The sequence below is a fragment of the Pseudochaenichthys georgianus genome, chromosome 1 (assembly GCF_902827115.2).
Source record: "Pseudochaenichthys georgianus chromosome 1, fPseGeo1.2, whole genome shotgun sequence".
Classification (NCBI taxonomy): domain Eukaryota; kingdom Metazoa; phylum Chordata; class Actinopteri; order Perciformes; family Channichthyidae; genus Pseudochaenichthys; species Pseudochaenichthys georgianus.
In genome coordinates this window covers 25,224,693-25,241,046 of record NC_047503.1, presented here as the reverse complement: position 1 = coordinate 25,241,046, position 16,354 = coordinate 25,224,693, and the positions used below count along the sequence as shown (strand labels likewise).

The window sequence follows — 16,354 nt, the reverse complement described above, 5'->3', positions numbered from 1 at the left end:
GTGAGGCTCTGGATGAGTCTTTTCTTAGGGGCCTAGCTGGGAAAATGTACTCCGTCGTCAATGTTGGCTCTCAAGGGACACAGATGGTCGTACTCAAGGAGAAGGATCCAAGTTCAACAAGCCTCCTCTGTAGCGCGTCACATGATGCGCTCTGTGGTTATGCCGAGTGCAGTTTAACGAAGTGCAGATCTCTTTGGTCACAGTAGCTTCTATGTGGATATGGCTGGTGATTGAAGTGCAGAGGGCGACACAGAGCATGACTCAGGCTATCCACTCATTACCTCCTGTGGACATCCAACACAGGCCTGTAATCTAAAATGCTAGGCTCTACGCACTTACAATCACTGTGCGCAGCCACAGGGCAACTGGTCTACGTCACTATCTGATCCTTCAGTGACACTGTGCAAACACATGTTCAATCAACAACATGTGTTAGACTAAATGCCCATCAGCAATGTCCCTAGCTGCGGTTGTGCGTGAGCTGCAAGAGTAACTGAAGCATTATAATTGGAACATTAAAACAAAATGTAGCTTGAAAAATGCCTTCATTCTATACATCCATGTGAGGCAGAGCAGGGCTTTGAGGGAATGCAACCATGCAAAGATTGCAAACCCTTCAGTTGTGATTTTATGGATACTTGACGTTGAAATTACGTTAAAGTTATACAAAAAAAAAAGATATCACAGGGGGTCATTTGGTTTTATAGTATACTTGTCTTTTCCCACTGTGCCTTACTCCCACAACATTTCACAAAACCTCATTGGATAATAGAGGAGCAATTTTATCTGAATTGTTATTTTTTTGATAATGTGTGTGCTTTCTATTTTGGAATGTTAATGACGATGTCCTGTATGTGAAAGTCAGTTCAGAATATTTATTTTCCTTTAAGAGTCATCGCTACAGTCCAGACTCTGTCTAGGCCCGCATCACAGAGGGCGAGCATGAACAGGCATGCAGCATCCTTGCTCACATGTTTAGAGCAGTTACATCCATGGTTAAGAAAGACCCATTCATGATTCACCCTATAATCCCCCACTGTTCGACCACTCGGCTTCTTAAGTAGAGCAGTGAGGGTCCAAAGGAAACAGCCTCACATTCCTCACTGATATAGTTTATTATTGGAAAAATAAGCCAGTCTAAATCATGGGCATTGAAGAACAGACTCTTTGCCCATGTAGGAAAATGTAGGTGACGCTTATAGGAAGAAAAACGTATCCCTCCCATAACTGAGTCATTTTAAGTCCTGCATACACAAAGACTGCTTTGAGAAGATGTTTTTAGAAGATGTTAAACCCATTTTTAGGCTTCTTTAAATAACTTCTTTCTACTGTACTTGCCTACTGGTTATGCAAAGTTGTAAAAACGGATCTTCGATTCATTTACACTAAAGGAAAAACTAATCAAAATGCCAGAATCTCATCTGAAGATCTAAAAATGAACATCAACCAACCACACCAAGATCATTGCAAGCCTTTCCTGTCACTTGCTGTACCCTGTGGTTTACAACTCCTTTTGAAAAGAGTCATGCATGTTTAACTGACAGCATTCGAGGCCTGGGTGGGAACTTGAGCAATTGCAATATACCTGAATGAAACATCGCATTGCAGATGATGCTATAAAAGACAGTTTAAACAGACAGTTCAGGGCTCCAATGGTGTCTAAATTAAGAAATGTTTTTCAATCATCTGGGTCTAAATGCAAGAAGTAGTCGTGGGAGAAACCGAGGGGGTCTTGGCTACTGGCCGAGGGTTATAGTGGGACTGGTACCGTGGGAACAGGAAGTAAGAGTTATTGAGGATACAGACCATAATAATCTCCAGGCTGAAATAATCAAATGTATCTTCTTGTGAGAGGATGTGTGTGTGTGTGTGTGTGTGTGTGTGTGTGTGTGTGTGTGTGTGTGTGTGTGTGTGTGTGTGTGTGTGTGTGTGTGTGTGTGTGTGTGTGTGTGTGTGTGTGTGTGTGTGTGTGTGTGTGTGTGTGTGTGTGTGTGTGTGTGTGTGTGTGTGTGTGTGTGTGTGTGTGTGTCCTCGTATGTGTGTCCGCTGTTTAATACTGTAACATGTTGTGCAGTATCTTAACATCCAACTCAATTCTCTAGGGGGGGCATCCTTGTCTGGTAAAGTTCCAATTATTTTGCCTTTATTTACTATATTCAAGACACCAAATTCCTGTAAATACTTGGTTGATTAAAATATCCAATTTTTTTGTATCCTGCTTTTAAGACACATGGACACAAGGTTTTATGTTTACCATGTAAAGACATCTATACATCCCTATTACAGTATGTCGCTCCTACTAAAGTTCCTTTCATTTTGTCTAAACATTAAAACGTTTTTTTGGTTGGAAGTTTTATTTTATGTTACCAAACAACTTAGGATAGAGGATGCCATATGCTGTACAGATTTCAAATCCCTTGAGGCAAATTTGTGACTTGTAATTGCGGGCTTTATAAAGAAAAAATGCCTTGATTCTCCTTCCAAATCCTTATCTTCTTTAAAACATATCATATTGGGTGCTTTGGAATTGAGAAATGCAACATCCTTACATCCTATTTAAGCAGTCATTATATCCAAATAAAGATATTACTACTTCTGCTAAAACAATCTACCTGCATCTCAAACAGACAGTCCTATATGAATTATGGCAGGGCTAGTTAGCAACAACAGCTGGATTTCATCTGTGGACTCTGACTCAAACAAATGCCTCGTAACCCTACAACCACATTTCTGCAGCCCTAAAAAGTGTGAAGGAATGCAAACAGGCATAGACATAACACTCGCATGCACATTAGCATTGAATGTGGCAGTAAGTGATTCACAGGCTGATATTCAAAACATGTGGCCCTCTGCTATTCTTCAATTGGTTTACCTAGCAGATGTTTAACTTTGCTTTTGACCTCCTTAAATTTTAAGGAACAAATGTACCACGCACTGTTATCTCCATCAGAACAACCTTCTGGATCCGCACCAGTCTGGTTTCAAGGCAGGTCACTCCACAGAAACGGCCCTCCTTGCTGTCACTGAGGAACTGCACACTGCTAAAGCAGCCTCCCTCTCCTCTGTCATCATCCTTTTGGACCTGTCTGCTGCATTCGACACGGTGAACCATCATATCCTCCTTCGCACTCTCCAATAACTTGGAGTTTCAGGCTCTGCACTTTCCCTCATCACCTCATACCTCAAAGACCGCACCTACAGGGTTACTTGGAGAGGGTCGGAGTCCGACCCTTGTCAATTAACTACAGGGGTCCCTCAGGGCTCTGTTCTTGGTCCCCTCCTCTTCTCCTTGTACACAAACTCGCTCGGATCTGTCATAATAAGCCCGCATGGTTTTTCATACCACTGCTACGCTGACGACACCCAATTAATCATGTCCTTTCCCCGCTCAGAGACCCAGGTCGTCGCACGCATCTCTGCTTGTCTAGCTGACATCTCTCAGTGGATGTCTGCTCATCACCTCAAGCTCAACCTTGACAAGACTGAACTGCTTTTCTTTCCGGGAAAAGATTGTCCCACTCTTGACCTAACAATCAACATCGGCACGTCTGTTGTTTCCCCGACTCAGGCTGCAAGGAATCTGGGTGTGATCCTAGATAAAAAACTGTCCTTCACTGCAAACATAGCTGCTACAACCCGCTGCTGCAGATACACGCTTTACAACATCAGGAGGATACGTCCCCAGCTGACCCAGAAAGCGACGCAGGTTCTGGTCCAGGCTCTCATCATATCACGCCTAGACTACTGCAACTCCCTCCTGGCTGGTCTACCTGCATGTGCCATCCGACCTCTGCAGCTCATCCAGAATGCAGCGGCTCGTCTGGTCTTCAACCTTCCTAAATTCTCCCACACCACGCCGCTCCTCCGCTCCCTCCACTGGCTTCCGGTAACTGCTAGAATCCACTTCAAGATAATGGTACTTGCGTACCATGCTGTGAATGGATCTGGCCCTTCCTACATCCAGGACATGGTTAAACCGTACACCCCAGCACGTGCACTCCGCTCTGCATCAACCAAATGGCTCGCTGCACCCTCGCTGCGAAGGGGACTCAAGTTCTCATCAGCAAAAACACGTGGGTTTGCTATCCTGGCTCCAAAATGGTGGAATGAGCTCCCCATTGACATCAGGACAGCAGATAGCTTACACACCTTCCGGCGCAGACTGAAAACTCATCTCTTTCGACTCCACTTCGAGCAATAGAACTATTAACAAAGCACTTATATACTAATAAAGGACTGGCTTACCTAAAGCCAGTTGAGTAGCACTTGAAATATTTTTGCTCTATGAAACCTGATGTACTTATATGATTCTGTTTTCTTCAAGTTTGTATTTTGTTGGTCGAACGCACTTATTGTAAGTCGCTTTGGATAAAAGCGTCAGCTAAATGCAATGTAATGCAAAGGAAAATCTTGTAAGATGCACAATTTGTATAAAAATATAAGATAATCTATTGTGAAACTGAATTTATCGGCAACCTTGCGATCTCTTTTGAAAACTAAAACTAAAAGAAATGTAGGCGCAATGTAGATACTCCAAATGATTTGCCTTATGGAATTCATCAAATCCTCCAAAGTTCAACATATTCTAACAGTTTGCATCTTAAAAGCATCTGAGGACAGACAAACAATGTTTATCCTCTTGTCTTGTTGTTTATGAGGAATGATTCTTGAGAGTGGACCAGACCTTTTGAGGCCAAGATGGTGACGCACTAAACCCCCGCCCAGCTGGGATTCTGCTGAACATATGCTCTGTTGGCATTGACTCTTCCAGTAGGGATCCAGGAAAACGTGTTGTCCTTGGACACCGTTGCCAAAGCAGCATCAGCAGGAAATACTTGAGATGAAGAGTCAGTAGATGAGGGGCCAGAAGGAGCTGTTTCATCATATGATGAGAGAGACCTCTGAACACTTACGTTTCCCCTCCATGTCAGCTTGCATTTTGGTTCCAAATGTAATTGCCAAACATCTGCCCTTGTTCACTCAGATATTGTCACAGTGCAGAGTTCACTATACACTCATTGACACAATAACAGCCATTGTATTATATGAGGAGAATGTGCATATATCTGTCTGAACATTTGATTGTTTTAATTGGGATTATTATTAGGAGCCAATCCTGCAAAAAGGTTGCACTTGTCAGAGAATACGGACCAATGTTTCCCATACATTGATTCATTTGTGGCGGGCCGCCACAATTAAATATCGTCCACGACAAATAGATCTCATAAAGAGTATTCTTTTTCTTTTGGTGGTCTAATCGATAGTGAGGCTGATGATCAGAAGGTTGTGAGTTCAAATCCCGCCTGGAACACCACCACTAGTGTGCCCTTGAGTAAGGCACTTATCCCTCAGTTAGGGAGAATGTCCCTGTAATTGGTCATTGTAAGTAGCTTTGGAATAAGGCGTCTGCTAAATGCCTAAATTGTAAATTATATTTTTGGGAGAATCAACCCCACAGATCCTCAACTTTGGTGTGTCTCACTCATTAACAACGCAACACAGAGCAACAAGAACTTTGTCTGCTACAGTAGCCATGACCTCGCTTGTATTTTGTTATTTGAGGGGGGGGGTGGATGCGTGGGCCACCCGAATAGGTTAAGGGGCCTTTGGCTTTTCTTGCCGGTGCGGTTGCGGTGCGGTGCGGTGCCCCCACAAATAGAATCAAATTCTGTGTGGGGAAACACTGAGGACTCCCAATAAGACTTCCGAAGTTAAATATTTACCTTCCCTTCTGGTAGGTAAATATGCAGTAGAAATCTATATAGTGTCAAATGGGCAAAAAGGACAATAATACGCAAGACACGTCTTCTTCAGGAAACTGTTTGACATTCAGCCCACTCAGGAAGTGTACAGCTCAGGAAACTTTCACTATGAGGAGAAGAAACGTCTTGAAAAGCAGAAGGCAGGGGGTGTTGTTTTCTTGAAAAATATGGTACTACAAGCTGCAGAGTCACAAATAGTTACATTCTTTTAAAATAGTAATTCGAAACAACTTCAAGCATGGAACACCAATCAAATGTGTCAGGGCAGAAACTGCTTTTTCTGAGACAAAAATTATGATGATTCCACAAATATAAAAAGGTGTTTAAAGATACAACACAGAGACAAGATTCAACTAGCAGATCACTGACCTTTGCTTTTGAATAGACGTGCCTCCCTAAAGCTCTCATCACATGCAGTGCAGTCTGTTTTCCAGCAGGTATCCCTACTCAAATGTCTCTGAGCAAAGAAGAAGCCCTGTAGTTCCCCAGCAGCAGGACTATGTCTGAGAGTCTGTAATAAATCAAATAATAAGCATGTGATTAAGAAACGGACTGTAATAACATGACTCAGACTGCAGATGGCGACAAAAAACCTTATATGAATACATGTGGGGCGATAGGGAGAGACATGTAAAGAAGCAACTATCTGGTAGTTTATGTTTAATTCTACATTTGTATAGGCTAGCCTAAGCACTGTGGCTAGCTTATCGTATGCACGTTAGTTCAGTTGTTAGGACATGTATAGTTGTAAGGTTAAGTGTATTGTGTGGTGGTCATTGTTAGTGACACTCAAACGTATTGTCAAGCCTCTCCTTTGCTATTTCAATGTGAAACTAATTTAACGGCTAGCAATAAGTTAGCAGGGATGTTGCTAAACTTTGAGTTTCGATTTATACAAAGGAATAAGCACTTCCAACATGACGGATTGAGAATAACGTAGGCTAACAAACTGTTACAAACACATTTTACAACTTGGGCAAAGACAGTCTTAAACTGAATCTTACTCACCTTTGTGGGTGACATTGCAACTGTAGTGTGGCAGGCAGTTAAGCTTGCACATTTATAATCTCCTTAATTGTTGTTCATTTTAGTTAATTAAGCCTTATGTGTATTTTAAGAACATTTCCTGCTTTTTCTTGAAACAATTCTGGAGTCCGGACACTATTTACCGGTATGTTCATCCACATTACTTCGCAGTTAGCATTCATTACTTCATTACTCCAGCAAACGGCGCCACATTCAACACGTGTGTGCTGTCAACATGCCTCCAATCTAAAGCTATGCTGCTTTCACTGTAACTTGTAACTTCCTAAATCCTGCATTAAAATTAAGCTGTTCTGTTTTAAAAGGTGTATAATTGTCAATGTTTTCACAACGCTAGTCAAGTGGAAAATAAACTAAAACAAAAATGCAACGTGAACCATTGAAAACAACAAGAACCTAAATTAAATTAGTCGCGATATCGCAGTATTTCTTTAAATATGATTCAAATAGTTCTGAAAGCCCTTGAACGCAACGTGAGAATTTTGGCTTCTTCCGCGTTTACCTGAAACAACGGAGTTTATTTTATGGGCGTTAGTTTCTGAATTGAAGAGGTCACCAACAAAGCTGTATATTTTTTGCGAGCGGTATATTGTTAGAAATAGAAAAAAGAAAGCAAAAGAGAAATGAGGTGAACACGTTTACCGAAAAAGGCACTTAAAGTTTTGTTTTCGTCAAAGTTAGCTCAAGTTGTTTACAATGGGATGCTGCAGCAGCACCGAGGTAAGTTAGCTACAATACAATGAAACTTATTTCTGCTTTGAACCTTAACATCCTTACTCCAAACCGCAGAGGATTTTGTGTAGACAACGTGTGAACAATAGCGTCACTTCAGCAGTGCAGCAGCTTGTTTTACAGCAGCAGCAACAACAACTCATTGATTTGTCTGCAGATCTCGGTGCAGCTGGGAGGCAACTGCATCGCAGGAGCTACAACTAAACAGCATTAATTATATCTTGTTTAATCTTTTGTTGTCTTTTATTTATGCCTTGGCAGATTAAACGAGACTGGAAACCGCTGGAGGAGCGCAGCTGCACGGACATCCCATGGCTCCTCATATTCATACTGTTTGGTGCTGGCATGGTAAGTTTTTAGCTATGTGCATTTACATTGAGACGCCATTTAATTACGTTAACTCAACGCGTGATTTTTTTTAACAAAACAGCAAAGCCAAATCACAGCAGTAGATGCTGTATCCATTATTGTTTTCAGTTTTTATTGAACATTTGTACTACTTGATTGTTGACTCAATGTTATCATAATTGTGGATGAGATGTATATATGATTTAATATACAAAATCGAGTCAACAACTCCCTAAAACAGTCTCAATAAAAACTGATCAGGTTAACCTTCATGGGGCTATGATTGATCTCAGGGCTGTTACATTATAGGGCATTACTTTAACGTTAATCTCATACAAACATCTCCATTTTTGGCAAATGAAAACCCATATCATTTAGATTTTAAATGTTGTCAAAGTAACCTGCTGCATTGTGCAATTTTGTAATTAAAATACTAAATTGGTGTATTTCATGTTATCCTGCATAGTTAACATTAGCTGTTGAAATCTGTTTCATCTGCAGGCGTTTATTTGTGGCTACCCCATCGCCACAGGAGCTGCCAGCAGACTGGTCCGAGGATATGACAGTTATGGAAACACCTGTGGAAAGAATAACACCAAGATAGAGGGAGTACCTCTCAGTGGCCGGGACATGACTGAAAACAAGTTAGTCTCATCAAATATGTTCCTTTAAATATGTTGCATCAACCTCATGCTGTCCCTCAAGTAATTTTATTTGATCTCTTTTCCTTATTAGATCCCCTACAGTGACGGAACATTTGTTTACATATTCAAGAGAAATGTTGTGACCTCTTTTGCCCTGCAGTTTAGTGTTGGTGGCACATAAGAAGGCGTTCAGTATTACATGTTTGCATGCAAGGATTGCATCACATAATCCTAATCTAATTTTCCACAAACAATCGGTTACTGCATTTGTAAACAGTTTATCTTCCGTTCTTGCTTACATAGCTGATATCTTTGAGCTATCCAGACAACGACCTACATATATTCACTTAACAATTACATTTCCAAATAGCAGTAAGATTCTCTCTTAGACAAAAGTTGACATTAAGTAAAATACATGGTTTTTCTTGCGTCCAGAAAAGTTTGAAGGTTATTGTAGGTTAATATCAGGAACACCGAACTTCACTGACATATGGTCACACTGTGCTCTGCTGCTTACATTTCTGATATACAATATGTGATTGAATAGCATACTTTAGGGGCATTTCTTCATTCTTTTAATAATTTCTCAATTAGACAGACAAGGTTAATGTGTTTTTTTGTATCGCCCAAACAGAATTGTTCCAAATCTTTCTCTAGTCATTGTTTATGTGAAAGTCTTTGATTTTATTTTTCCTTTTGGGCAGTTGCTTTCCATCAGCATGCAGCCTGTAGGCCCAGTTTTACTCGAACAATGGGTCATGCTTTATTGATGGGCTGATTGCCCATGGAGGCTTTGGCAAAAAGGCGTTTTGGCCACAAAGACAGATCTGTGCGACAGGATAGTAAATGTCACCATCTTTCATTTTCTGCAAAGAGGAAAACAGTCCCAACTGGCATACTAATAACCAAATATACTTATATTTTGTTCATATGGGAAGTGTTTGTTATTGGATGTGGCAGCAATTAGTTTTGACCTGTTAACTAACCTGATTTTTTCCCCCTTCTCATCAGGTATGTTTTCTTTCTAGACCCTTGCAACCTTGATTTAATCAACAGGAAGATCAAGTCGCTTGCCCTGTGTGTCTCCAAATGTCCTGCTGCTGAACTGCAAAGTTACAATGATGTAAAGCTTTTTGCTCTGAATAACGGTGAGGAAAAAACAACTGTTTTTGGGAAAGGGTTGTCCAGTGTATTACATTTATTTACACATATATATTTATTTATGAATAATTCTCTGAATAAATGGGATAAACATTCAATACCATTATGAATCATTGCAAACCAGTCTCAAATACTTTCATAAAACTGAACATAATCTAACTTCTTTTTTTCGGTTTATAGGATCTCATCTCTGCTCCTATGATATATCTCCAACAAGATACACAAGCCATGCAGATAGATCGACTAAATGTCCCAAACTTCCTGTCCTGCCAAGGTAATCAAGCATTTCTTTTTAGGTTTTGATTAAATATCTATTCACCAACAAGTCCTTTACTTATTACTGGACAAGATAGCGTTCCTACAAACACCAATTGTTTCCTTTATTACAATAAATTGGTGTTGTTCCAATATTGTTATTTTTAAGATAAAAGGGCACATCCAGTAAGGTCGATGTGGGTATTGTCTTTTTAAATGTTGATTTGTGGTATCATTACATTACATTGCATTTAGCTGACGCTTTTATCCAAAGTGACTTACAATAAGTGCATTCGACCAGGAAGACACAACCTTGAAGAAAACAGAATCATATAAGAACATCAGGTTTCAAAGAGCCAAGTATTTCAAGTGCTACTCAACTGGCTGTAGATAAGCCAGTCCTTTATTAGTATATAAGTGCTCTGTTAGCAGTTCTTTGTTTGTCTGTCCGTCCTGGGAGAGGGATCCCTCCTCTGTTGCTCTCCCTGAGGTTTCTCCCATTTTTCCCTTTAAACTGGGTTTTCTTTGGAAGTTTTTCCTTGTACGATGTGAGGGTCTAAGAACAGAGGGTGTCGTATTGTCATACTGATATTCTGTACACACTGTGAAGACCACTGAGACAAATGTAACATTTGTGATATTGGGCTATATAAATAAACATTGATTGATTGATTGATTTGTTAGTCATTCTATCGCTCCAGGTGAAGTCGAAAGAGATGAGTTTTCAGTCTGCGCCGGAAGGTGTGTAAGCTTTCTGCCGTCCTGATTTCAATGGGGAGCTCATTCCACCATTTTGGAGCCAGGATAGCAAACCCACGTGTTTTTGCTGATGGGAACTTGGGTCCCCCTCGCAGCGAGGGTGCAGCGAGTCGTTTGGCTGATGCAGAGTGTAGAGCACGTGCTGGGGTGTACGGTTTAACCATGTCCTGGATGTAGGAAGGGCCAGATCCATTCGCAGCATGGTACGCAAGTACCAGTTTTTTGAAGTGGATTCTAGCAGTTATCGGAAGCCAGTGGAGGGAGCGGAGGAGCGGCGTGGGGTTGGGAGAATTTAGGAAGTTTGAAGACCAGACGAGCCGCTGCATTCTGGATGAGCTGCAGAGGTCGGATGACACATGCAGGTAGACCAGCCAGGAGGGAGTTGCAGTAGTCTATCTTTTTAGCATTGCTATTTAGAAACATACTCTCATTCCAATACAAAAAAGGACCAAATTAATAATGCATTAAAAGATAAGGTTCAACGACTATCCATTAAAAATAAATTAACCAATGTTTTCCTTCATGTTTGTAGTAAGTCTGTCCCCCTGTTACACCGCTGTATTCCTACGGATATCGGCTGCTATGCTGAATTCGCCCAGGCCTTCGTCACATTCGTCAGTGACAACAGCGTGCTGCGCCGGGTCGTCGCCGGGGTGATGGCCAGCAAGGAGATCATCATGGGCCTCTGTCTACTGGCTTTAGGTATTACAAATGATTACATCTAGAATGTTTTAAGGCATAGCATGAATTATTTTCATCCAATGAATTAAACAAATAATAACTCTGCTGCTCTCCCTGCACAATTGCTCATGAGGGTTCAGTAGGAAGACTACTTCGGAAGTGAAGCTATTTTTGTCATGGAAATAACAGGAAATGTCTGAGTGGTTGCTGCCATGGTATCCACTGAAGTTTAGCCCACAGTCATTCATTTGAGGTCTAAGTCCTCCCAAAAGCAAAAAGACAGAGCTGATCCCATGTGAATTGTATTTCCCTTTATTTTAATCATTTGATCTTTCTAGTTTGGATTGATTGTCAAGGCAACATCATTTATAGCCGAACAGAAATTCAACCATCTGGGATTTTCATTTAGTAACTGTTCAAATGAAATGCAAACACATAGCTATATTGAATTGAAAAGTGTGTTTAATTCATGTTTAAGCAAAATTGTAACTTCAACAAACAGGTACCCTAAAATCTGCACATTTCTTACATTTGAAGTTTTCCATGCGTGGAATGTTGTTTACTCCTGATCAACACTGTTTTTTGTTTTTTCAGTTCTGTCCCTGATCATGATGGTTGTCATTCGTTACATTTCCAAAGTACTGATGTGGATTCTAACCATTCTAGTAATCATCGGCTCCATAGGTAATTTTCAGAACCCTCATCATTATTTGAACACTGTTTATGTTTTATCTTGGCTCTCTCAATTACCTTATGCCGACACAAGATGACAGCTAGCACATTCATGTTTTATTTAAACACGTTCCTATTGGTTGCAGGTGGGACCGGCGTCCTCTGGTGGCTCTATGCGGACCACAGGAAGGCTCTTGAAAATAACACCCTATCAGTATTTGGGAAAGAAGTTGCATCAGACAATGTTAAAGCCCTGCTTGTGTATTCAATTGGTGCTACAATATTCACGGTATGACTGGGTGCACAGGAACTTTATTTATGGGTGTATTTGGTGATACAGTATATATTATATTATATATACAATATTATTATTCGAGAGTTGCTCTCTTTGTTACATTACACAGGGTTCATACATTATTTATTGCTAAGCAGTCAGTGGGATTCAAACACCGTAACAGGAGTAATACATGTATACCTCTCAACATTAAAGATATATTTAGATTTGTTTCCTCTGCCATATTTCTATCCTTTCTTTGTGTGAACCTCCAGGTAGTCCTCTTGCTTGTGATGTTCTTCATGAGGAAGCGTGTTGCTCTTACCATCTCCCTGTTCCACGTGGCTGGGAAAGTGTTCATCCATCTTCCTCTGCTGGCCCTGCAGCCTTTCTGGACCTTCCTCTGCCTCATGCTCTTCTGGGTCTACTGGATCGCTGTGCTTCTCACTCTCGGGACTTCAGGTGAGAGCAAAAGCTTTCAGAGAGCTCCAGTACCCGGATTTATGTGGATTGGTGTATACATGCTTGCGAAAAGTACAAAGCACACAGACCACCCGGATCTGTTGCTCGTAACATTCCCAAACGAGTAGAATACTAAATGGTCACTTGTGACATTTTGTCTTGTTTTTGTGGCATGACTCAACTCCCACATTTGGAATCTTGTGCCTGTCTCGTGATGTGGGAGGATGGAGTCAAATAACTTCTCTCTTCATCTCCCACTTCTCTTTTCTACAGCTCATTTTTACTAACCTTCTTTTTTGTTAATATACAAACGTAGGATATTATATTAATAATTAAAATAGATAGAAATTGCTTACACTATTTACATTTTATTCTTGGCTTGTTTGACCTTTTTTCTCTTAACGGAGTTGAACTAGTTGTTGAAATAGTTTATAAAGAAGAATGTTGACAAAGTAGTCTTTCATGCGTTAAGAGTCATAGACTGTGTATATCAGAAAGATACCATTTTGTTGCCCATGATTCCAGGTAGGATTCTCAAAAGGACATAGGGACAGTCAATTAAAACTATTTATATATTTTGTTTAATGACTCAATCCCATATTCCCGCTCGTTTTCCTCCACAGGGACAGCAGTGAAGAACAACTCTACGGGCTTGGTGGAATATCAGATGCAGGGGCCTTACCAGTACTTGGTGTGGTATCACGCTGTGGGTCTCATCTGGATCAGTGAGTTCATACTTGCCTTCCAGCAGATGACCATCTCTGGAGCTGTGGTCACCTACTACTTCACAAGGTACGAAAGAAGCCACAGGAAGACATTTATTATAGTGTTTTTATTGTCTCTGCTGTCATGTTTATTTGCTCATTCCGTTTTTAGGCTGTATAATTTCAATAATGTATTTCTCTCTTTTTAATTTGCTTAAGGAATAAGTCCCAGATGCCTGCAACTCCCATCCTCTCCTCCATGGCACGCACCTTCCGATACCATTTGGGTACTCTGGCCAAAGGCTCCTTCATCATCACGCTTGTTAAGATCCCTCGCCTCATCCTAATGTATATACACAGCCAGCTCAAGGGAAAGGTGAGCTGTTAAATTATGCAAAGACTATTTAAAAATGCAAAAAACGGTACTATGACTTTATGTTGAGTGTGTAAGTGGCAATCATCTGAACTTTAAAATACATACATTTTAATCAAGTTTGTTCCTTCTTTGTTCATAGGAAAACGCCTGTGCCCGCTGCATGCTGAAAGGCTGTATTTGCTGTCTGTGGTGTCTTGAGAAATGTCTCGCGTACTTGAATCAAGTAAGTAATTTCAGGTTGGTGAAGGAAAGTATTCTATTATACTGTAAAATAGAAACAAGATCCAAAGTATTTACAGTGTACACGTCTGCATCGCTTAATTTCAGAACGCCTACACTGCGACAGCCATCAACAGCACAAATTTCTGCACCTCTGCCAAAGATGCCTTCCTCATCCTGGTGGAGAATGCCCTCCGAGTGGCCGCCATCAACACTGTCGGCGACTTTGTCCTCTTTTTGGGAAAGGTACCGCACAGCGACATATTCTGTGATATTGCCCACATCGAACTGAACTTATTGTTTTCTAACTTGTCGGATATCTACTCTGTCAGGTGCTTGTAGTCGCCTGTACTGCCTTCGCCGGCGTCCTGGCTCTGAACTACCAGCGGGAATACACCGTGTGGGTCCTGCCCCTCCTCATCGTCTCTGTGTTTGCCTTCCTGGTGGCTCACTGCTTCCTCTCGGTCTTTGAGAATGTGGTGGACGTTCTCTTCCTCTGCTTTGCTGTGGACTCAAAGTACAATGATGGTAGTCCTGGACGCGAGTACTACATGGACAAAGCCTTAATGGTGAGGGCATAAAGGGGATACAAAGGCTGACAACTAATGAAGTAACAATAATTACTTCTAGATTAAGGCACTTTTTGTGTGAGAGAAGCATTTTGTGTTTTCGGGCTCAATGAGTCTCATGAAGGAACCACCTTTATTAGCAGATTAGTTCTGAAGTGGTACGTAAAAGAGCATTAGGAAGAATTCTTGTCACTCATCAGTTTATAATAGGCACATTTTGCCACAGCTTTTTTTAAATTTCAATAATATTTAGAAAACGTATCTAAAACCCTCTAGTTGTCTCAGCCCTTGTCCAATAATGGAAAAATAGTTAATAGCTAGTTTAAAACAGCACTTCTGAAAGGTGGATGCTAATGATCAAATCTCCCCTCATTGGGCTAAAATAAGCGATTTAGAAAATGTTTTGCTTCAGAGTTGCTGAATCTGACTTTGAAAACAGAAAAAAAATCTTTTAGAATATTAAAAAAAACTGATTGAAATCCAAAAAGGGTATTACCATTTTTTATATCTTTGACATTTATGAACTTTTTTTTCTTTTCAAAATACAAGAATAACATTCTTATAATTAACATGAGGGTACAATATCTTATCTACAACTCTTTCTTTCCTTTCTCAGGAATATGTTGAGAACAGTAAGAAAAGTGGCTTGTACAAGCCTGGGGATGGACATGGACAGGAACTGAAGTCAATGGTGAGTTGGAAATGTTTTGTAGTCTTCTTCGCATTTTGCTTTATGGAAGCTGTCCGAGTCCGGTAAAAAGCAAACAGCTCCTTGTGAAATTCAAACAAAAACAACACATTAAACTAGGACCATGTCTCATTCAAGCAAGTAAATAAGTTGAGCACACTGCGTATGTGATTGTAATACTTTGAGTTTTGTGGGTTAAAAGTGAGTTAATATTTCTTTCTAAAAATGTCTTACAGGCACGTGGAGGGACTTCTGCTTGACCAAGCATCAGAAAGACAGCAAAAAAACACTAAAAAAGATGCCAAATATTAACTCAGAGATAACCAGCTTACCACTCCGGGGACAACAATAAGATAACAATAATCTTTAAAAAGAAGCTACACGGAGCAAAAGCTGCATTGGGTTTTATTGAATTTTATATGATAACATATTAAGTTTGACACTAATGGCTATAATGTTAAAGCTCTTTTAGGTGTGTGTTATTAGATAGGTTTGCTTCACATTGTAATTTTTCCCTATAACAGAGTTTTTGTTTTTATAAGATTTGAATGATATGAGCGATTTGACATGGTTTAACATGTTTGTTTTTCTTCGTTACATAATTCATGTCAGCTTTAGTTTGAGTGGTGTGGTGTACATTTTGAAATGAAAAACTGTGTTTTGTCAAAGGCTATTCAAGTTGTTTTAACTTCTCAATTTTATACATTAAACAAAAACAAAAGTGTGTTTGATCTTTTGGCCATATCTTTAAAACCCTGCATAAGTCTAACAGAGTTATCCTGGCAATTATACAATGAGGCAGTCGGGAGCAGCCAACTAGTTTAGACATACACATATCAAGGTTTTAATTTGAGGAATTCAGCTTTAACAGGGTGTGCAAATGCAATATAAGAAATATGAACAACCAATTTGATATTTTTTTCAGGTGGAGTTTATAATATTCTTCTGACATTTGTTGAAGATGTCACTGACAAGTTCCTGAATCTTAAGGACAGCTGACATAA

At 40.2% G+C, this 16,354-nt stretch overlaps 1 protein-coding gene across 1 annotated transcript; it reads left to right on the top strand.

Moving 5' to 3' along the window:
* Positions 1–7,289: 7,289 nt before the first annotated feature.
* slc44a1a (solute carrier family 44 member 1a) lies at positions 7,290–16,074 on the top strand. The gene is made up of 16 exons (XM_034080176.2): positions 7,290–7,526; positions 7,800–7,886; positions 8,388–8,530; positions 9,542–9,678; positions 9,872–9,965; positions 11,238–11,407; positions 11,981–12,070; positions 12,205–12,347; positions 12,608–12,794; positions 13,418–13,586; positions 13,718–13,874; positions 14,014–14,097; positions 14,202–14,339; positions 14,426–14,662; positions 15,279–15,353; positions 15,587–16,074. The coding sequence occupies exons 1-16, from the start codon at positions 7,503–7,505 to the stop codon at positions 15,608–15,610; spliced, it is 1,959 nt and encodes a 652-aa protein (XP_033936067.1). The 5' UTR covers positions 7,290–7,502; the 3' UTR covers positions 15,611–16,074.
* Positions 16,075–16,354: the final 280 nt, after the last annotated feature.